Here is a 20,270-nt window from a genome sequence, read left to right on the forward strand (position 1 = left end):
GTAGGAAGACACATCCTAATACGGCTGTAGAAGGAGAAGAAATCAATTGGTTAAGGAAATAAAGATGAAATTATCACTACCATTTCAAGGATATTTTGATCTTCTGAAGCATCAACCGGGTGAGAAAAAGTTCGTATGCATCAACTGTGGTCGTCCTGTTTCAGGATTGTATCGTCAGATCAGCTCAACAGCATGGAAAATGATAGAATGCGTAAGTACGAAACATGCACATATCAGCGAAACATAATGCTCGATCCGAGGCTTGACAATGATTTTTTTTTCAGGAGAAGTGCAAAAAACCAGCAGACAAGTACATAGAATTTGAGGTGCTTATCATACTGATCGACTTAATTCTGCTTTCGAAACCCGCATATCGACATATTTTATATAACTCCGATTGTAAGGTAAGCACTCCTTGGAAAATGGCAAGTTCGACCGATTATCTACCTACGGTATCTACCTTTTCAGAATCTTTGGAAAATCGGCTGCGTTCTTATACTGCTGGAAGCCTACTGCTTCTGGTCGGATGCATTCCGCGGCATAACGAGCATCAGCTATCGATCGCGCGTGAACGATCCTTTCCTGTCCGAGAAAGGGTTTTATCTCTCGACGATCCATTTCGTGGTGGGATTTTTGCTGTTGTATGGTTTTATTTATTTATTCACACGCGTCCTATATCGCACTGTGCCGAAGGTGACGGGGAATGGAAATAGCTATCCGTACATGTTATTGCACGGTGTTATTCTAGCAAGCATCGGAAAATTTATGTTCATCCCCATCAGCATCTGGCGGGAGAGCTCTACCGAGACGTGTATGGCCATCCATATCATACTAGTGCTGATGTACTTTGTAATATCGCTCGTCCAGATGCACTCGGTCGTAAGTGAGTGTGCGCGATCTCGGTCTTGTTCGATCGTAATTTTAGCGTTTATTGTAAAGGCATACTTTCTGACCCGGGTTAGCGGATTGTTACAGGAATTTGTCTAATAAACAACACTCGCCACACTATGTTACAGTTCTTGGGCAACTTTGTTATCATGGTTTTGTGTTCGCCCGATTTGTTTCTTACTAGCTGGCGATAGAGTTGCACCGATGGTGGTCAAGGTTTCACCGTAGGATAGATTTAGCTCTTCGGCCGTGGTTAAATTGTGCACCTCTAGAATCTCCTCGTGCATGGCTTTCGAGCCTACGATCACGATGATTGGATAGCCCATTTTCCGTGCATCTAGCAACCGTTTGCCAATGGTAAGCTGCGTCCGATCATCCACTATGACTTCTCCTTTACAGTGCTTCATCATTTGCAAATCGTTGTATAGTTTTCCAATCAACGGAGACGCTTGCGATTCCTCCTTACTGCCCGCCTTTGGGGTAATGATGCAAACATGGTACGGTGCTAAGAGAGCTGGCCATCTTATTTCCTTCTCGTTGGAAAGGACCTCAATAGAGGCGGCAATTAGACGGGTAACTCCGATACCGTAGCATCCCATCTGTAAGGGCATAGGTTTGCCATTAGGTTGCAGACACGTTGCACCCAGTGTCTTTGTGTATCGATCCTCGAGGATGAAAGCATGTGCCACCTCTATGCCTGGCTGCTGTTCGAGAGTTTCGCTTCCGTTACAACTTTTACATCGTTGGGCTAATGTGGGAAACAGCTCGGCGTTCGAATGCATACCGCATCGGGTACATTGAATCAATTGGTCTTCTCCCAACTCGCTGGGGAAGTGATACTCGTGTGAAACCGAACCACCCATCGTTCCGCTGTCTCCGGCTACCTTAACGAATGGGACTCCTATTTCGCTAAACAGTCTGCCGTACACTTCGTTCACTTCTTCGTACGTTTCCCGACAGTGGGCACGATCGACGTCGAACGTGTACAGATCCTTCATGAGGAACTCTTTCGCACGCATCAACCCAAACCGAGGCTTCATTTCATCCCGGAATTTGGTCGATATTTGGTACAGCCGGAGTGGAAACTGACGATAGGTAACCGGTGCTATGGCTGCAAGCAGCGACGTTATTGATTCTTCGTGGGTCTGCAAAAACGAACAAATACAGAAGCTGCAAGTGGATAGTTTCCAATTATGTATAAACTTACCGGTCCCAGTATTTGCACCTTTCCGTGACGATCGGTAGTTTGCAACAGCTCTGTTGGCGTTCCATTATCGCTCGAACCTAAGCGACCACTTTTCCTCCATAGTTCCGCCGATGTTAACAATGGAAGTGTTAGCTTTTGTGCTCCAATCTCTTCCATATGCCGGTCGACTAGATTGATTGCTTTCTGCAGACATCGTTGTAGGAGCGGTAATAGGTAAAACGTCCCATTTCCTGCCTGCCTGATGAGCCCTTGTTCCAGCATGAGCTAGAAAAACAATAACTTGATTTAAAAAACGCAATATACGGTTAATTAGTGCAGCAGTACGAATACCCGTTGACTTTTAGAAGTAATGTCCTGTGATTTAATAGTGGCATTTTTCGGGGTAATTAAAGCTGGTTGAAACAATTTTGAAATCCTTTGCATCGTTTATCTTTCTCGCCGCTTGAGGAACTACGACGGCCAAACACTGAAAGCATCGGTGCAAAAATGTAAACAAACAAAGGTTCCTCGGCAATACGTCACAGCTGTGTCCCAGACATATCACATGTCAAAGGAATATTTTCTAGATAACATCTTCGGTGCGTGTTTGAAAAAAATCGTAACTTTCAATTTATGATTTTCTTTCATGGGGAAAGTAAAATTTATTTTCTATTTTTGTTCGCTAACAGCTTTGGGATTTAGGTTACTTTATTCATATAATACATCTTTCTGGGGTAAATCATACCAGCAGAAACGAATAAAACACAACAAACTATACATCTTCACCTTCCAAAGGTATCTGAACGAAAGGGAGCCAGCAGTGGTTGAATGAAATGTACTTAATTTTGGATTAGGGTGCTTAACAGAAAGACCCCCCATTTCTTATGAAGGTCACACAGGCAGGAAAGTATTTAACGTACCATGCTAGGTTCTTTAATGCTGTTTGATGAAAACCTACCAAGGTGTACACGGAATTTGTTCGCTCTAGCAGTAAAGATGGGAATGTTTCCACCGAGTGGATCTTAAGCTTCGGCGTTTGATGTTATACGCCTGTTGTGGCTGTGCAACCGATTAGTGATCCGTATGTTCAGGTTGATAACCATCCATATCGGGCAGTGCATTGCCCCACTCACGTGCCATAATCAGAATCGTATTCTGGTGCAGTTTCGGACCGATCAGAGGATTCATCTGGGCCATGTAACAACACAGCCAGCTGGTAGGAGGGGTGATACAAAAGAATGATGTGATTAATCATGATGCACCGAAGATACTTTGTTGAACTACTTACAATAACCAGCACGTTGCCGCCGTCAATATAAGCACGCACTGAACGATCCTGTACAGAAGGACATACGGACAATATGAATCACAAACATTTCCTCACCCGTGATGAACGAAGGATACGTACCCACGGTTCGGGCCCTTGGGCGCAACAATCGGCAGCACAATGCCAACCACACCGAAGATGGCGGAGAAAATGATGATCGGCAGCGCTGAAGCACCCATGGTAGTATCCGGGAAAGCTTGGGGATATTTTAGCAACCAGAAAATCCACTATTTACCCCGCACGGGATCGATCGATTTTCTCGGTGGTGTTCGAGATGCGAAGAGAAAAATATCACATGACAGACCTGAACAATGACGTCACGGAATTGTGTTTTTCTTGCTAGCTGTCACTCTGAACTCGGTTTGTCAACTGTCAATATATGCCACCTGGGAGAAAAGTTTATTTTAGCGTTTGTTTTTCGGAGAATTTGTTTTTGCACACTTCATTTGCTGTGCTGTGCTACGTGAAACGAAGGAAAAAGCCGTGTCGCGTTGGAATGGATTACCTTACAGAATACGTTTAATGGCCACGGCATAGGTGAGAATACTTCGCGTAACATGTGCACTTTACTGTTTAAAGTTTGCTTTCATATGTTGGCTGAAAAGTTACCCTACTGAGCTAATGATCATGCAGGAAAGGAATGATCGGTACGATCGTTAGCAACCGCGCGAGACTGAATTGCTCTGTGTAGCATCAAATTGTAGCATTCTGGTGAATTAAGTCGTCTGAAACCCGTTCTTCGTTTAAAATAACGTTTAACTATGTGTTTCATCCTTAAGCAAAATCAGTGCCACTAATCCATACCTCCTAGCCATTAATTTATTCATGTTGTGCAGTGTGTGTGTGTGTATTATGATAAACAGTGCTTGTATCAAATCAGGCCAACGAATGTATATTGCAACAGCAACAAAATTACGTCCCATTAAGACCACAAAGCCAACTGCTAAGAAGTCTATTAAGGAAATTGAAGGTGGACAAAACCACATGCCGGCTTTAAACCCGTAAAGAGGAAGTGTGTTAGGTTGTTTCAGAATATTTATTAGATTGTTTGTATGACTATTTTATGCGCACTACAGGACAGTCGGGACAATGTTGATCCAGTTGCGATTTGATCCTACATTGAGGGGGTTTAAATTGAAGCAAACCCTCAGGCGGTTTGATACGATTATTCTTAAGAAAAAATAAGATGCACTGCAAAGAATTATTCACAAAGCCTACATGGGTGGATTTTATTTTTAAAGATTATTGTTCTTAAATTAATACGTGTTTCCGAAGGATTTGAAGATATCTCGTAAATTACGCAAAATTCATATACCCATTGATCCTAACGGCAGTACTGGATTTTACCTTTATCATACAATAACGTAAACTCCTTTCGTGATCATGCTAAATTTATGTTATCCTACACGTTTGCTCTAACATTAGAGCAGAAGTGGACAAAAAAAAGGATGAAGAACCATAACGAAAATATCAAGTTCTCTCTTGGATCGCGAGAGTACCCCGCGACCACGCCACGCAATCCATCACCGTAAGCCTTCCATTCACGAACACAACACGCCAAACGGTTCCGCTGCTGGAGGTTTGTTTTGTTACCCCACCGGCTGGCGGTTTTGTGCGCTGTATCGTTCCAGACGTCGAGGCGAACAGGTTCGAAAAGCTTCGCTCCTATATCGAAAACGGTTTCGGCACTTTGCATTTGTGGTATTAGTTTTGTGCGTTCTTTACGGTAACGCAGAAGGAACGCGAGTGACGCATTTTGCAGCCACGTGCGCACATGCGCATGTTCAACAGGACGTGGTTTGTGGTAGTGGAACGAAACCCTCAACCGAACTGTAGTGAGTTAGGCCTAGAGGCTAATGAGAAGGTTCTATCAACCTGCAGGCTTTGGGAAGTAGAACTGTAACACGGAGAACGAAACTTCCCTCAACTGTTTGCCCTTGCCCGCACGGTAAGTGATAATTAGTGAAAGTGCCTAAACGCTTAAACCACATTCCTAAGACAAAACGGCTAGAAATGACATCGAGCGTGCTGTCCGGAATGGTTCTGACAAACGATGTTCGAACTGGGACCAGTTCATGGTTAGCCGGTTTGATGATCCTCTGATCCTTGGCATCATTCTTCCTCCTCCGGTTGTAGTGAAATAACTAACAGGTTGGCTATAATCTTGTACGCACACGATCGCGATCGCGCGACTTCTACCGTACCGAATTGTGATCGTTTTTTTTTTCCCACTACTCATCATCCAAATGCTGTTGAACATTGGAATATGACCGTCCCATAATTAGCTCGTTTTGTTGTGCATGGTTGTTTTGGCATTATATTCTACCATTTTGATGTGGTAGAACCGTTTCATTTAGCGATTCGTAATGATGGTGATTTTCTATGTGGCTTCGCGAACGGGTGTGTGGCAAACCGTATACGGACCGTGGTACACGTGTTTGCCGCTAAATGTAGATATAGTTGTGACCAGCTTCAGGTTGAATGGAGAATTATTAATGTTTGTACCGAATAAACAGAGCGTTTGTGATTGAAGTACGTACCGCATAAAAACAGGCCCCCGTGATTGCTACACAACACAGCTCAATTGTAGGGTTCAAATAAAAATCCACGAAAAACGAGATGTCAATCGACGCATTACAGGGCCTCCCAAGGTTAAACCTAACAAAAGAGGGTCATACCGTAATGGTAAAGCCCGGGGTTTTTCGTCTTTCCTTCTCAAGCACCAAAGACTAGTTTGATCTGGATGAGACTGGTTCGTGGTGGATGATCCGTTTGCGTTCTCATCTCCTTTCCGATCGGATCTGTTCTGCCGCGATGGCGAAATTGCATATCGTTTCGCGGTTCCAAAACAACAACAGCATTAAAACTCACCAATAATACGCACCACCCGAGATTGTAACTACTCAACCTTCTTCTGCTCCGAGTTCTTTCGGACCTACATTTTTCAGTGATTGAACAGTTTGCACGAAGGATACAATTATCCCACGGAAACTTGTTAGGATGTGAAAGGTATTTTGGTGGAAAAAAAAACACACTCATAAAACGGGCTCGTCTCTGTGTAGGATATGCGCTACAGTTCGGCGAAAAAATTGGGGAGTAAATCGAGTAAACGTGGTTGCGCGCCTACAAAAACCCTCTCACTCTCGAGGATTGCGTGAGGTTGAACCCTTCCCATCTCCTACAAACCCCTTTCGGGTGGTCAAGCTTTGGCCGGTTTTAAGCCGGTTTCTTTTCAAATTGTCTTCTTCATCTTCGTAAACAACATAACGTTTCGGAATTCCACCGTGTTGTGTCTTCTGGTGACCAATGGATCGGCAGCAGTGTCTGAACGAGTTTAGGAATGGTTTTTTTTGTATTGTTTTAGCAAATTTATTGATCCATCTGCATTTCGTAGTTGTTGAGGAAGCATCTAAATGTATTAAGGTAATCAAAACCATTCTCAGAGCAAAACTCGACGATACGGTGGGCCTGTTTACACGTGGGTCTGTAAGCAGATGCCTGATCATCAACAACGTTGCATCTGCAGAGATAAAAAGGAAGTTATAAAGCTATCACTATTCGCTTCTGTTTCCGTTTGCAGAGCTTTATAGTGATAAGGGCAAGACACTGTTTCTATGAACTATCTTGTATATGGCTTAGTATGGCGTTATGGCGTACATTCTCTCCTATATAGCAAGCTTTGAAAAATGGTAAATGCTAAAATGCTAATAAGTTAGATATTAATAGGCTAATAGTAAACAGTAAGAGTAAAAAGAGTACACAGTAATAGTAAGCAGTAGTTGTACTATGTACTAGGAAAATACTTCTTCTGCTTCTTGGCGTAACGACCGAGCTACGCGGTCAGGTGTAGTGCATAACAGATTTATTAGACTAAACCGGATAGTCAATCCTCCGTATGAGGAAACGGTGCACCATTTTACTTTGTTACACGCGCATCTCTCCAAACAACGCTCATATTCGAAGGACTGGTGAGCGACATTGAACTTCGGCGCCAGATGCGTTGTTATTCGTTTGAAAAATGTGTACCTGAAAAAAACAGTTGTGACAATATAAACGCAAAAACAAGCACCGATCGTTGAGTAAAACTAGTACACCCAATAGTGATGCTGATGTAGTACTGATTGCCGTGGTTTATTACCTTTGCAGCATCTACCATACGTACCGAGGCAGAAGTGAGCTGAACGCCACTGAAACATGGGTTTGTCGCGCGTGGAACGTTTCGTTCCTGGGGCACGTTGGCTGCGCGGGTATACGGCACAGTTCGTGGTAGCGGATCTGATCGCCGGTGTAACGGTTGGATTGACAGTGCTTCCACAAGGGTTAGCTTACGCGACGCTTGCAGGGTTGGAACCACAGGTAAGATAGTACCGACGAAGGATAACACATTCCCATAATAACGTGTCTTCTCTATCATCCGCAGTATGGTTTATACTCCGCCTTTATCGGTGGGGTAGTATACGCATTGTTGGGCGGATGCCGTGAGGTTACCATTGGACCGACCGCTTTGCTATCGCTTATGACCAGCCGACACACGGGCTATGGTGGAGATTCTGGCCCTCAGCTCGCTATATTACTGTGCTTCCTGTCCGGGGTAGTGGAGTTGCTCATGGCCGTTTTACGGCTAGGTGCACTGGTGGATCTCATTTCACTCCCGGTTACCGTGGGCTTCACATCGGCCACGGCGCTCATCATAGGGGCGTCCCAGCTAAAGGCGTTGCTCGGTATTCGTGGCGGTTCTGGGTCTGGATTCGCCAGTACCGTACGTACTGTGTTTGAAAAGATCGGCGAAGCACGTGTAGCCGATAGTATTCTCGGGGTCGTCTCAATAGCGGTGCTACTCGCCATGAGGGTAAGAAATATTGACCTCTGTTGGAGCTGCCGTAGTCAAACTGGTATAACTATGACACTCTTGTTTCAGAAATTGAAAGACATCAAAACACCCGCAGACGCTACGAGAGGACGCAAAATCGTAGGGCTTGTGTGCTGGTTAGTTGCTACGGCGCGGAATGCACTGGTAGTGTTGATTACTAGTTTTGTGGCGTTCTACTACGATCAGCGAGGTGAACGACCCTTTATCCTGACAGGCACGGTTAAGAGTGGCATACCGGATTTCCAGCTGCCCCCATTCAGTACAGTTCTACCGGAAGGTGGAGGGCCGAACGGAACCAGCCCGGTACAGCTGGGTTTTACCGGTATGATCGAAGAACTGGGTGCCTCGATTGCGCTCGTCCCAATCATTGCCGTGCTTGGTAATGTGGCCATTTCGAAAGCATTCGGTGGAAGCGGTATCAATCCGACGCGTGAACTGGTCGCCCTTTCGCTGAGCAACATTTGTGGATCGTTCTTCAGTTCCTTTCCAGTTACTGGGTCGTTCTCGCGCAGTGCTGTGAATCATGCGAGTGGTGTAAAGACCCCGATCGGTGGCATCTACACGGGTGCGCTGGTGCTGTTGGCGTTGGGTGTACTGACACCCTATTTCCAGTTCATTCCAAAAGCCGCCCTGAGTGCGGTGATCATATCAGCGGTTATATTTATGATTGAGTACGAAGTGATTCGACCGCTGTGGCGCTGCAATAAGCGAGAATTAATTCCGGGTGCCGTAACGTTCGTGCTGAGTTTGATCGTCGGCGTCGAGCTGGGACTGTTGGCTGGAGTGCTGACCGATCTGGCCTTCGTCGTGTATCGAACTGCTCGTCCATTGTTGACCGTTAGCGTTGCGAATACTACTGTCGGTGCGCAGTACATTCTGATCCGTCCAAACCATAGCGTTATATATTTCCCTGCCGTCGAGTGGGTTCGAAACGTTACGTCTAAAGCTATCAAACAGCACGGTAACATTCCGGTCGTATTCGACTGTCGGTTAGTGAACGGTAAGTGTGGGATAAGTATCTTTCTAACGTTGTAATGTTGTTTATATCCACTTATCGAATATTTATTTGTTAGAATTTGACTACACTGCCGCGACTGGATTGCAAATGCTGCGCAAAGAACTGGAAAAGAAAAAGATTCCACTGATAATATATGGGTCATCTAGTGAGGTAAGAAAGCTCCTGCAGGAAACCCTGAAAAGCAGCCTGCTGGAAGTTAGCAATGATGATGAGCTAGAGATGTTGCTCCAAGAACTGTCCACCGCTGAGGGAGGTAAGCATGAGCTGCGAGAAGTCGTTACACCGCTCCTATCGCCCGAACGTACACCGCCCATCGCTGAAATCGAATTGTCTTAAGTGTATCCCAAAACGTGCCTTCTATGTGTTGTGTGTCTGTAAATGTGCGCAGGTGGATGTGCATTCGTTTGATTCATTGATCGTTTAATGTTACGCGTCATCCAACCATCGGACAAAATTTCATTACATATGTGTTACGTTTGTAAGTTGTGCGGAGCAGAGTTGATGTTCCTTTCTGTTTGTATCCCCTATCTCGCCCGATCGGTTATAGGTGTAGGATAAGATAAACAAACGCAAAAGCACTCCTGGACAAAGACGATTTCTCACAAAACGATACTACTTCGCAGAATCATTACCAATTGGCCATAACCAGCGAATCGAATTTATTGTCTTACCATGTTTGTACACGCTTTGTTTATATCGACAAAACATAAATAAATTGAACGACGTTAAAAACACAATTAACCTTTGAGTGGTAATTTGCCGCATGTCTGTTCTGTGGGAAAGAATTCCGAAATGAAACCCGATTACAGATTGCTGTCTAATATTAATTTGCTTCCGAACGATTGTTAATGTACAGTGCAAGAAAACTGTTGATTTACATTAATTTTATAACGTTGGACATTTATGTTGTGGGTAATGCATTTGTTATAATTCACAAAAAGCATTTGCATAATAATGTAACTGCATTTTCAAAATAACAAATGGATGCCCGGATAAAGCGAAACACAGAACATCTAGTGACTGGAGCGAATTCCTCGAAGCTTTCAAACTCCAATGAGAAAAAAACATAACAAGTCAATAAATTATGTTCATTTATTAAAGGCTAATGGATTTTTTATTCTACCATTCGTTTCAATTATCACAATATTATAAGACTATTTAAAACATAATTTAAGCAACAATTATTCGAAGCATGTTTCACGTAAGGGAGATTTCTTTTTCTTGACTTTTCTCCAGCATTGCCTGGAACGGATTAGTTCTGAGCTTTCGTTCCGGCTGGAGAAGTCCATCACTAGGTGAAAAATTGTGCGCAAAGCTGTTAATCGAAAGCCAGCCATTTGCGGTGCCTGTTCTCTGTCTGATTGAGCCGGTAAGTCCAGTGTTCTAGTTAGTAAAAGATGTTTAGGTAATATACAGCACATTCGTATCAGCAAAAAAGAGTGTGTTCAACATCAACATGAAGCAATGCTGTACCATAACATTCGTTCTCGGTTGCTATGCGCTTTGATTGTGTTTCAAGGCCATTGGGGAGTGATTGGTAATAGCCAACATCTAGCGTTAACTGTGGCTTACAAATCGGAATTTTTCCATTAGTAAAACAGTTTATATGTGTTGCAAATGCTGTTATGAAGAATGACACTTTCGTACTGCAATGTTCGGACTACAAATGCTAACCGCATCTAGAATGTTCCGGCGATATGCTACGCAGACAATTCCACGTGACAGAAACTCTCCTACTCCCGTGTTTTTTGTAGCAGTTCGTGACGCACTCTCCAGGCCAATGGCTTGCACCGGTTTCGTTTGCCCACCAGATGGAGGCGTTAATTGTGTTCGTTAATGCTTCGGAATGTGTGAACAAAACGTTTTGGTGCGAAAAGAGGAACTTTTCCAACTGGAGTAATATTGAGATGGCTTCTACAGGTTGTGCAAAACCCTCAACCTTATTACGGGAAGCTTGAAAGTTCCCAGACATGAGCCAAGCGCTTACGACATATTGCGGCTTTTTCGGAAGGGTTATATAATGAGCTCGAAGAGTTGGCCATAGCTTGATTTGGAAGGATATTCTCCGTTTCAAATGGTTCATTTTATTATCTTTGTTCCATTCTGATTGTTTGGAATTATACAAAATGAAATAATCATTGTGTTCTTTATCAATTATTGAATAAATTATTATTGTATTTATTATTCGCATAACGATACTATAAAAACTTTGCCATTTTATTGAAAATGTGGAATTAGGTTTTATATAACCGTACGTGAACAGAAAACGGTGTTTTAAAGGACGTTATCTTATCGCAAACGTGTGGGTTCGTTGTAAGCTTTTTCGTCGGTGAAGAATACGCCTGTGTTCTTACCAACCTGGGATGTCGTAATGCCCCTCGGCCACTTGATATCGATTTAATACTACACAGCATGAGAAAAGCAGGCGTTGCAACAGAAAACTAATCGATGACAGTTTTTGCTTTTCCTTCCGTACACAGGTGTCGCTAGGACAAAAGATTCAATACCATCATGTTTGCCGGACTGCTGGATGCCGCACGAAATTCACCCTTCCGCACACCGTTCACACGTGTCCATTGCGACGATGGTACACCCAGCACGGAAAAGGCCATCGTACCGGGCCGTTCGGTCCAGGCTGCATCAGCAAGCCGCGAAGTAGAGTTCGGTTCGAACGAATTCTTCGGTCTGTGCGCTGTCGGCGGTATCCTGTCGTGTGGCATCACGCACACGGCCGTTGTGCCGCTCGATCTGGTCAAATGTCGGCTACAGGTCGACCAGGCCAAGTACAAGAATCTGTTCCACGGATTCAAGGTCACTATCGCCGAGGAGGGTGCACGCGGTCTCGCCAAAGGATGGGCACCGACCTTCTTCGGCTATTCGGCACAGGTAAGATAAGAACATTTTTACCGGAAGCTTAAGAGAGATATCAGCTTATCATGTTTCACGTGATGGACACAACTTTTCTTTGGTACCACCGCCCATGACCTTTTTGTAGGAGTTGAAGCTTTTGAATGCGCTATGCTGCTTGAGTAAGAAGCCATGTGACTATTTTGGCACGGTAATCAATTGTTAAAAGTGGTTGGGAATAACTTCCAATACTAGCTTAGCTGCACGATGTGCAGTCGTGAGATAATTCCGATCGTTCCGTTTTAAGCAGCACTCCGCTGTACGCCGATGTATGAGTAATTGAACTGCCCTTGAGGCAGATGCCATCATGCCTCTTACGCAATCCAACGTACGGCCTCATGGAAAGCGGCTTATGCATTGTGCAGTGTGTGGGCATGTTTTAAATCAATAATGCATATAGTTGAAGATGATAAATCTATTTGAGATATTGAAAAATGAATACCCTCACAAGAAGTATTCCTTTTAAGGTGTTTTTCGCTTAGCGGGCTAATCAAAGCGTTCTTCTGCATACGATAAAACAAATCACCAATCAACCGAAGATATTCTAAAGGAGTTAAAAGCTTAATAGGTTGTTTTATCTGAGCATTATTTCGGTTTGGAACGGATTATTTCAGTTTTCATATAAATTGTGTAGAAAGTAGTCTCCCGCATACATAGTTTTCGGTACAACGATTGAAACATGAATTGATTGAAACATGAACATGAATTGATGTCAAATTCTTATTTAAACATCTCTCTGCATACGTTTCACTACAAAAAAAACCTCTCTTTTCCAGGGTGCCTTTAAATTCGGTCTGTACGAAGTATTCAAAATCAAATACGCGGATATGATTGGCGAAGAGAATGCATACCTCTACCGTACCTGGGTGTATCTGGGAGCATCGGCATCGGCCGAATTCTTCGCCGACATTGCACTAGCACCATTGGAGGCGGCCAAGGTTAAGATCCAGACCATGCCAGGATACGCCAACACAATGCGACAAGCCATGCCGAAGATGCTGGGTGAGGAAGGCGTTATGGCGTTCTACAAGGGTCTCGTTCCACTCTGGTGCCGTCAGATCCCGTACACGATGATGAAGTTCGCCTGCTTCGAAAAGACCGTTGAACTGTTGTACAAGTACGTATGAGTAGGATCTGCTATTGAGTAAGCTTGTACTAAAAGATGCTTTACTTTGAACATTTTCTCCCCTTTGACAGGCATGTCGTACCTAAGCCACGTGACCAGTGCTCGAAGGGTGAACAGCTGGTGGTGACGTTCGCTGCCGGTTACATTGCCGGTGTGTTCTGTGCCGTCGTATCGCATCCGGCTGATGTGGTTGTATCGAAGCTGAACCAGGCCAAGGGATCGTCTGCGATCGATGTGGCGAAGAAGCTTGGCTTCATGGGCATGTGGAACGGATTGACACCGCGTATCATTATGATCGGTACGCTTACCGCCCTGCAGTGGTTCATCTATGATGGTGTCAAGGTAGCCCTCTCGATTCCACGTCCACCACCGCCAGAGATGCCAGAGTCGCTGAAAAAGAAGCTGAACGTAGAGTAATTCTAGCTACAGTGAAGGGAGTTAATTATTTAGTGATGGTGCACCACTTTCGGTGGTTCTCGTGCTGAGCAGCACGGAAAAAAGGAAATGGAATGATTTGTACTACCGGGCAAGGCTTGAAGGTGTTTAAGTGAAAATGTTACTTGTGACGTGATGCAAATGATATGTGAGAAAGGGGGTTTGACTCGGAGATTCCATCTACCGAATGATATTTTGTGAAGCAATGTAATCAAACGTTCGATTGGTTCATTCCGTTAGCGTACCCAACGGTGTTTGTTTTATGGTAAAAATGATGGGAAGAAAAACTACTACGTGTGTGAGTGTGAAATGTGCGGTCATAGTAGCCCTGGTGGTTGTAAATGCCCAGCGAGCCTAGCGTTCCACAGTGCGACAACATCATCGTGAATAAAGTCCTGAAACCGAGTGAATTACGATACGATTAGTAAACATAACAGCACGTTTAGTATGTTTTTTGTTACGTGAGAAATGTCCTTCTATTCATCCCGGTTCTCGTCTTGGTTCTACGTATTGAGTACGTGTAGGGTAAAGGTTTGAAGGTTTGTTATGGAGATTCTGGTGCCAATTGAATGCTTGCTGCGTGTTACAACTACGTGTGGGTGATTGATAAATTTTCTGCTTGTGTCTGCTCTCGTTCTTACTGATTGACTCGGTTTTTACGCAATATAGGTAAGAAAATTCAGTTGCTGAATGATTATGGTGCCATGTGAATATATTGTGGTCGGAAAAAGCAAAACAATGTTGCAAACAGTTGTAGATTGTGATCTGAATTCAATAGACCATGTAACCTGTACGGCCATTTCAGATTGATTTCCTTGAGAGGGTTAAAACTACAATCCATTGGCAGTTGTCCTTCGTCAGCTGATAAAACCCGAAACACACATTCGCTAATGCTTTGTCTTACGGTGACGTCATCGATGGAAGCGTCGGATATATCTCATCTCCATCGGAACCACGCGAATCACATGATGTTACTACACGAGAATAAAATAATGAAAGAGGGAGCATTTGTGGATCAGAAGTAAAAGGGATACTTCTGCTCTCACTTGGCTCCGTACACATATTGCCTGTGGGGGGTGGCATTTCACTGCAAACGCGCGAAACCTTTACATTTTCTCTCACTATTTAACATGTACTCAATCAGCTCATCATACTTTTCTCTCTTGCAGCAGCGGCATGTGTATATGCTCGCAGAATTTTCCTACTGAAAACGGATGGAAAAAGCGATCTGCGGGAGATCCGCTCGTGTCTCGACGTTGCCACGAACGGTGCGAATTATGTATGCCGCTGTTGCACAAATACACACGCACGGCAGATGGTAAGGAGAGAGCGGACGTTAAGGGATCAAAACCTCTTACCCCCCTCGTTGGGTTTTAGCAGCGGCCAGCCAGAGTACATTCGCTGAACGGAACCGTGGTTCAGAGCGACCGTAGCACGGAAAGATCTCGCATCGCAGAAGGCGTCGGAAATTGAAGGTAAAGCACAGTCCGGTTAATCGCAAACGGTGGGCAAAAGGATAAGTAGGCCGTTATCGCATATTTTTGGTGGTGAGGCAATCGTAGTGAGCGAATTGTGGTGTGATAAAAATCGTGCGAAAGAAGGTGTAGTGGACGAACAGTTTACTGTTTGTGGGAGAATCCTTTCAAGAAAATTGTTTGCATCAAACACTTCCTGCACAACGGAGCAAACGCAGCCGATGGAATTGTGTTCAAGTTATTTGGACTGAAACTGTAGCACTACTAACGCCGTCCAGAAACTGGAAGAAATATCGTTTATCTTTAAGCGTATTTTCCCAGCCGGAGTGTTGCGCGTTGTATTAAAGATGCTTGAGGTTATGTAATCAAAGAAACATTTCAAAACGGGCGTACCAAGCGTTATGCACGCAACAGTAATATCATTCACTACGGTGCAGCGAGAAGTATCAACATAATTTAACCATTTGCGAATGTTCTAAAATTTGCTGGAAAATGTAAAGGAATCGATTACATCAAGTTGGTTGCGAACAAAAAAAAAAAAGCGCCATGGATGAAGGTGGTGATGTGCGGTGTGTGTGCCCCAATGTCGTCTTGTTGCTTCGCGTGGAGCGAAATTTAATTTTAGACACACTTGTCCTCGTCCTACTCATCATCAGCGCTTTGTCGATCGTTACCCGTTGGCAAGCATTTCGAAACGGGTTGTTCTTGAACTTGGACAAAAGAAGCTATCCCGGTTAGCTGCACGAGATGTGGCTCTTTCCCTGCATACAGCTACCACAACCAGCGGACCACGATGGTTCGATATAGCCGTTATTCGCAGAAACAACGATGGGATGGAGCGAAAAGATGCAAGACTACGACGGTGTGTGGTGATAGCGAAAGTAATCCTCTTTGGCCGAAATTAGACAATCGAACGCAACAGATCGTTTCGGATCATCCGGCCTCGTGACGGGTTAACCGCTCGGCAATTACTACAAACTCGTTGTGTCGCCGCGTGTTACACGGTTACAACTATTTTTACGAGCAATCAGAGCAACCACGAGTCGTTGTGAAGAGAACACAAAAGGAGGTCATTATGCAACATTGAACCTTCTCAGATGTGTGTCTTTCGAAGGACTTGAAAATTTCGGGACTTGGGTAATATGGAGGGGGGGGGGGGGGGGATCTTTTGTTTATGCTGTGACGTCTTCTAACTGGTGGTCCACAACCGTAACTCACTGATCGGAAGCTGATGACGTTCGGTTTCGAAACGGCTGATGGCAAACTTACATAATGGGACCAATTCACCTTATCTTTAACGTGCATATAGTTTCATATTTGCTTCTGTTTTTTCACCTTTCTGTTTTAGCACTCCTACACCGAGTAGTTACACCTGTTGATCGTCGGTTAGTATCCGAAGTAATCCAAACACAGCCACACCATGTTTACCGCATTGCTGGACGCTGCCCGTAACTCGCCATTCAAGACTCCGTTCACGAAGGCACAATGCGATGCCGGTACCGTTGCACCAGTACGTGGTCGCTCGATCGCCGCCGCTGCCACTGATGAGGTTGAGTTCGGTTCGACCAAATTCTTCCTGCTGTGCGGTCTCGGTGGTATCATTTCCTGCGGATCCACGCATACATTCGTCGTGCCGCTTGATCTGGTCAAGTGTCGGCTGCAGGTTGACCAGGCCAAGTACAAGAATGTGTTCCATGGATTCAAGCTGACGCTCGCCGAGGATGGTTCCCGTGGTCTGGTGAAAGGTTGGGCACCGACGTTCTTCGGCTACTCGGCACAGGTATGGGACATGGGAGATAAGCATTTTCTTTCAAGCTTTGTCGTAGGAAGGCCTGTATTCGTACTGCAACATCTTATGTTTTTAATACTAATCCATAAGTCAAAAGTATACAGTCGCATTGTACACACGAGACGATTCACTTTTTTTTCATTAGCTACCAGATAATGAACACTAATAGGCTTAGCACACAAATGTCACATTGTGCGCTTCCACACAATAACCAATAAGCGTGATCTTGCGATGACATTCTCTGTGTCCGCTTATCAGCACCACACAGCGTAACTGTTTGCTTTCCGTTGCTGCTCTTCCCCATTCTTCTAGGGTGCGTTCAAGTTCGGGCTGTATGAGGTGTTCAAGGTGCAGTATGCCAACATGCTGGGTGAGGAGAATGCCTACCTCTACCGCACCTGGTTGTACCTGGGTGCATCTGCATCGGCCGAATTCTTCGCCGATATGGCGCTTTCTCCGTTCGAGGCGGCCAAGGTTAAGATCCAGACCATGCCAGGATATGCCAACACGTTGCGTGAAGCGATGCCGAAGATGATGGGTGAGGAGGGTATTATGGCGTTCTACAAGGGTCTCGTTCCGCTCTGGTGCCGTCAGATCCCGTACACGATGATGAAGTTCGCCTGCTTTGAGAAGACCGTTGAACTGCTCTATGCGTGAGTGTTCATGCAAATATTGTTATTGGGTTGGTTAAATGAATGGTTTCTCGTTTTGTTCCCTATTTTCACAGCTATGTCGTACCGAAGCCACGTGACCAATGCTCGAAGGGTGAACAGCTGGTGGTGACGTTCGCTGCCGGTTACATTGCCGGTGTGTTCTGTGCCATCGTTTCCCACCCGGCCGATGTGGTTGTATCGAAATTGAACCAGGCCAAGGGATCGTCTGCGATCGATGTGGCGAAGCAGCTTGGCTTCATGGGCATGTGGAACGGTCTTATGCCGCGTATCATCATGATCGGTACCCTAACTGCTCTGCAATGGTTCATCTACGATGGTGTGAAGGTAGCCCTCTCGATTCCACGTCCACCACCGCCAGAGATGCCGGAGTCGTTGAAAAAGAAGCTAGGAGTGCAGTAAACCACAACACCACTTACCACTCGTTCACCTTGATATCCTAAACCTTTCCCATCCTTCCTTTCGTTCCCAAATTCGTACTTTAATATCTTCTGTTAAGGATGAATATCTTCACATCACTCAATTTCAATGCACGAATGCATCTAATGCCCTATAATTTTAAGAAAAAATAACCATACACGAGAAAATTCTAGTCGCTTGGGACGCCTCCTACAAGCCACGTCTTGTTCGCCGGTCGCTTCGCTATGCGGAAGTTATTAGCAAACAGTGAAACAGTAAAATCAGTGGCGGCATAGTAAATTCCAGTATTGCATCGTGTGCAAATTGAAATTCGATAAGAAGAGCCCACGGTCTTGTGCGGGCTTGCTTACTGTCAACAAGGTTGCAGCCAGACCGGGTGTTGGCTTGCTGTGCGAGGGAATAGATCCAAAGAAGTGAATCACAACACACAATACACCAAAGTCGTTGAATAAAAGGAAAATTAGACGGTACCAATAACGTGTGTTACGTGGGAAGATATTCCGAGTTCCTCTGAGGAGTTGACTTGAACGGAAAATCTGGCTTAATGAGATTGAGAAAAGAAACTTTTAAGAGATAATTTCTTTGATTTAATTCTACAGGACGATCACAAATCCACTCACTAATGCTTTAATTCGCTGCACGCCGTTTGAAAAAAAAGAAATAATTACCGTGGGTACGTTGTCAATGATAACCTACTTGCATTCGGGTGATATAGCCAGGTGATAACCATTGGAATTACCCAAATTCGGGTTCAACGTGTTATACCACTTAGTTGCTAGTCACTGCGGAGAAATAAATTCTAAATTAACTCCAGCTCTTCATGAAAGTTGGATGTACCTCCTCACGCACTGGAATAATTTAATTCACTCATTCATCCCACTTAGAGCGAAAATGGAGAAAAAGGTACGCAACGTTGAATCAAACTAAATGTACATATTGTATTTTTTCGTAGAAGGGCCAGATCGTATTAGATTTATTTTTACCACAAAGCCAGATAGTTAGTCCTTGTATCGGAGGATGGGATCGAATTAAACCACTGGGCCGCCCCTATTTTTTGTTTTTGTTTAATCGCAAAAATCGGTTTTGCGTTTTAATTACAATATTTTTCAGCTTGTTGTTGTAGTCGTTTATGGTTGAGTAATCATTTTTCCAGATATCTGCCAAGAAGAATATAAGATTGCATAAACAACTAAAAGTATAGATCTATATATAACTCGGCTACCCACCGTACAGCAACTGATTGAAGATGTAGAACGATAGCATCGATTCCTTGGTGGTGCTGTAGCCAAGCTCGTTGATAAGTGATTCTGTGATGAAATCTTTCAGCACCAGCTCTAGATTGCGGTTGTACTTTTGTACGGTGCTGCCGATGAAATTAACCTGCGGGAATGCAATAAAATGGAAGAGATTGAAACTAGTATTGCATCTTTGGACATAAATCAATCAATTTTACAAGCGAAACGAATGACTCTTGGTCCGATGTGATGGACTCCTCGAGCTCCTTCAGCTCCTCGATTCGGTTGATGGGAAACTCGACTAGCTTCAGTTCGTCCTGTTCGATGAATTCCCCGATCAGCTCACTGTCGGAATCGAGTTCCAGCTTAAGCTCCAACCCTTCGTCGCCCGTACTGCCCACAATAACGCCTCCCGCAGAAGGTAAGCTAACGATTCCGGTTTGTCGTGCGGCTGCCTCGAGCGCGTCTGCCTGTTGGTTCATGTACACGACATTTTCCAGCTTCTTTTCAATCTCATCCAGCCGTGCAATGATCGATTTCAACGTGGTCGGATCGAACGTTGTGCTGTGCGGATCGGCAAACGTTTTGTGAATTTTCTGAATAACGGCTAAAATACGGCACACAGATAGGATTACGAACGGTGTAAAACCCCATGGGCAATTGGATCATCGTTGCTGCCACTTACAAATATCATCCTCGTCGTCTTCGATGTCAACCTCATCGATGCTCGCATTGGTGCGGAACTTTTTCACTTCGATTCGGATGTCGTCCGAAATGTTGAAGCTTCTGATCGTGGTAGAAATATTGGACTGTATCACATTCATGGTGCAAGGCTGTTTATTTTTCGGAGTTAATTTTTTTTCCACAAAACATCTGAAATTTCCGACAGAAACAAACGCAAGCAAACTTTTGTTTTGACAGTT

The 20,270-nt window shown here is 44.4% G+C and overlaps 7 protein-coding genes across 7 annotated transcripts; 4 read left to right on the forward strand and 3 right to left on the reverse strand.

Annotated features, from left to right (window-relative positions):
* Positions 1-64: 64 nt before the first annotated feature.
* On the forward strand, positions 65-987 carry LOC128709151 (uncharacterized). Its single transcript, XM_053804137.1, has 3 exons — positions 65-211; positions 285-404; positions 469-987. The coding sequence occupies exons 1-3, from the start codon at positions 65-67 to the stop codon at positions 985-987; spliced, it is 786 nt and encodes a 261-aa protein (XP_053660112.1).
* Positions 988-1,010: 23 nt separating this feature from the next.
* LOC128709150 (probable proline--tRNA ligase, mitochondrial) lies at positions 1,011-2,518 on the reverse strand. Its single transcript, XM_053804136.1, has 3 exons — positions 2,426-2,518; positions 2,096-2,359; positions 1,011-2,033 (listed from the first exon to the last, which is right to left on the reverse strand). The coding sequence occupies exons 1-3, from the start codon at positions 2,516-2,518 to the stop codon at positions 1,011-1,013; spliced, it is 1,380 nt and encodes a 459-aa protein (XP_053660111.1).
* A 627-nt stretch (positions 2,519-3,145) lies between these two features.
* LOC128709153 (V-type proton ATPase subunit e 2-like) lies at positions 3,146-3,580 on the reverse strand. Its single transcript, XM_053804138.1, has 3 exons — positions 3,483-3,580; positions 3,363-3,410; positions 3,146-3,287 (listed from the first exon to the last, which is right to left on the reverse strand). The coding sequence occupies exons 1-3, from the start codon at positions 3,578-3,580 to the stop codon at positions 3,146-3,148; spliced, it is 288 nt and encodes a 95-aa protein (XP_053660113.1).
* Positions 3,581-7,595: 4,015 nt separating this feature from the next.
* Positions 7,596-9,625, forward strand: LOC128709149 (sodium-independent sulfate anion transporter). Its single transcript, XM_053804135.1, has 4 exons — positions 7,596-7,757; positions 7,822-8,250; positions 8,320-9,271; positions 9,345-9,625. The coding sequence occupies exons 1-4, from the start codon at positions 7,596-7,598 to the stop codon at positions 9,623-9,625; spliced, it is 1,824 nt and encodes a 607-aa protein (XP_053660110.1).
* Positions 9,626-11,800: 2,175 nt separating this feature from the next.
* LOC128707577 (phosphate carrier protein, mitochondrial-like) lies at positions 11,801-13,739 on the forward strand. The gene is made up of 3 exons (XM_053802533.1): positions 11,801-12,175; positions 12,973-13,313; positions 13,394-13,739. Exons 1-3 carry the CDS (start codon positions 11,801-11,803, stop codon positions 13,737-13,739), a joined length of 1,062 nt encoding a protein of 353 aa, XP_053658508.1.
* A 2,913-nt stretch (positions 13,740-16,652) lies between these two features.
* LOC128707925 (phosphate carrier protein, mitochondrial-like) lies at positions 16,653-18,094 on the forward strand. The gene is made up of 3 exons (XM_053802883.1): positions 16,653-17,012; positions 17,334-17,674; positions 17,749-18,094. Exons 1-3 carry the CDS (start codon positions 16,653-16,655, stop codon positions 18,092-18,094), a joined length of 1,047 nt encoding a protein of 348 aa, XP_053658858.1.
* Positions 18,095-19,159: 1,065 nt separating this feature from the next.
* LOC128708889 (uncharacterized) lies at positions 19,160-20,171 on the reverse strand. Its single transcript, XM_053803868.1, has 4 exons — positions 20,033-20,171; positions 19,566-19,954; positions 19,339-19,492; positions 19,160-19,269 (listed from the first exon to the last, which is right to left on the reverse strand). The coding sequence occupies exons 1-4, from the start codon at positions 20,169-20,171 to the stop codon at positions 19,160-19,162; spliced, it is 792 nt and encodes a 263-aa protein (XP_053659843.1).
* Positions 20,172-20,270: the final 99 nt, after the last annotated feature.

Source organism: Anopheles marshallii, chromosome 2, assembly GCF_943734725.1.
Source record: "Anopheles marshallii chromosome 2, idAnoMarsDA_429_01, whole genome shotgun sequence".
NCBI classification, from domain to species: Eukaryota; Metazoa; Arthropoda; class Insecta; order Diptera; family Culicidae; genus Anopheles; species Anopheles marshallii.

Excerpts from the sequence above, each read along its gene's own strand:
- LOC128709151 (XM_053804137.1), top strand. The coding sequence starts at position 65 with ATGAAATTATCACTACCATTTCAAGGATATTTTGATCTTCTGAAGCAT. Across the intron at positions 212-284 it reads CATGGAAAATGATAGAATGC|GAGAAGTGCAAAAAACCAGC; the intron begins GTAAGTACGAAA and ends TTTTTTTTTCAG. Across the intron at positions 405-468 it reads TATATAACTCCGATTGTAAG|AATCTTTGGAAAATCGGCTG; the intron begins GTAAGCACTCCT and ends CTACCTTTTCAG.
- LOC128709150 (XM_053804136.1), bottom strand. The coding sequence starts at position 2,518 with ATGCAAAGGATTTCAAAATTGTTTCAACCAGCTTTAATTACCCCGAAA. Across the intron at positions 2,360-2,425 it reads TTACTTCTAAAAGTCAACGG|CTCATGCTGGAACAAGGGCT; the intron begins GTATTCGTACTG and ends TTGTTTTTCTAG. Across the intron at positions 2,034-2,095 it reads AGGTGCAAATACTGGGACCG|ACCCACGAAGAATCAATAAC; the intron begins GTAAGTTTATAC and ends TCGTTTTTGCAG.
- LOC128709153 (XM_053804138.1), bottom strand. The coding sequence starts at position 3,580 with ATGGGTGCTTCAGCGCTGCCGATCATCATTTTCTCCGCCATCTTCGGT. Across the intron at positions 3,411-3,482 it reads CCCAAGGGCCCGAACCGTGG|GATCGTTCAGTGCGTGCTTA; the intron begins GTACGTATCCTT and ends CCTTCTGTACAG. Across the intron at positions 3,288-3,362 it reads GCGGCAACGTGCTGGTTATT|CTGGCTGTGTTGTTACATGG; the intron begins GTAAGTAGTTCA and ends CCCTCCTACCAG.
- LOC128709149 (XM_053804135.1), top strand. The coding sequence starts at position 7,596 with ATGGGTTTGTCGCGCGTGGAACGTTTCGTTCCTGGGGCACGTTGGCTG. Across the intron at positions 7,758-7,821 it reads TTGCAGGGTTGGAACCACAG|TATGGTTTATACTCCGCCTT; the intron begins GTAAGATAGTAC and ends TATCATCCGCAG. Across the intron at positions 9,272-9,344 it reads CGACTGTCGGTTAGTGAACG|AATTTGACTACACTGCCGCG; the intron begins GTAAGTGTGGGA and ends TTTATTTGTTAG.
- LOC128707577 (XM_053802533.1), top strand. The coding sequence starts at position 11,801 with ATGTTTGCCGGACTGCTGGATGCCGCACGAAATTCACCCTTCCGCACA. Across the intron at positions 12,176-12,972 it reads TCTTCGGCTATTCGGCACAG|GGTGCCTTTAAATTCGGTCT; the intron begins GTAAGATAAGAA and ends TCTCTTTTCCAG. Across the intron at positions 13,314-13,393 it reads ACCGTTGAACTGTTGTACAA|GCATGTCGTACCTAAGCCAC; the intron begins GTACGTATGAGT and ends CCCCTTTGACAG.
- LOC128707925 (XM_053802883.1), top strand. The coding sequence starts at position 16,653 with ATGTTTACCGCATTGCTGGACGCTGCCCGTAACTCGCCATTCAAGACT. Across the intron at positions 17,013-17,333 it reads TCTTCGGCTACTCGGCACAG|GGTGCGTTCAAGTTCGGGCT; the intron begins GTATGGGACATG and ends CCATTCTTCTAG. Across the intron at positions 17,675-17,748 it reads ACCGTTGAACTGCTCTATGC|CTATGTCGTACCGAAGCCAC; the intron begins GTGAGTGTTCAT and ends CTATTTTCACAG.
- LOC128708889 (XM_053803868.1), bottom strand. The coding sequence starts at position 20,171 with ATGAATGTGATACAGTCCAATATTTCTACCACGATCAGAAGCTTCAAC. Across the intron at positions 19,955-20,032 it reads AGACGACGAGGATGATATTT|CCGTTATTCAGAAAATTCAC; the intron begins GTAAGTGGCAGC and ends GCCGTATTTTAG. Across the intron at positions 19,493-19,565 it reads AAGAGTCATTCGTTTCGCTT|GTTAATTTCATCGGCAGCAC; the intron begins GTAAAATTGATT and ends GCATTCCCGCAG.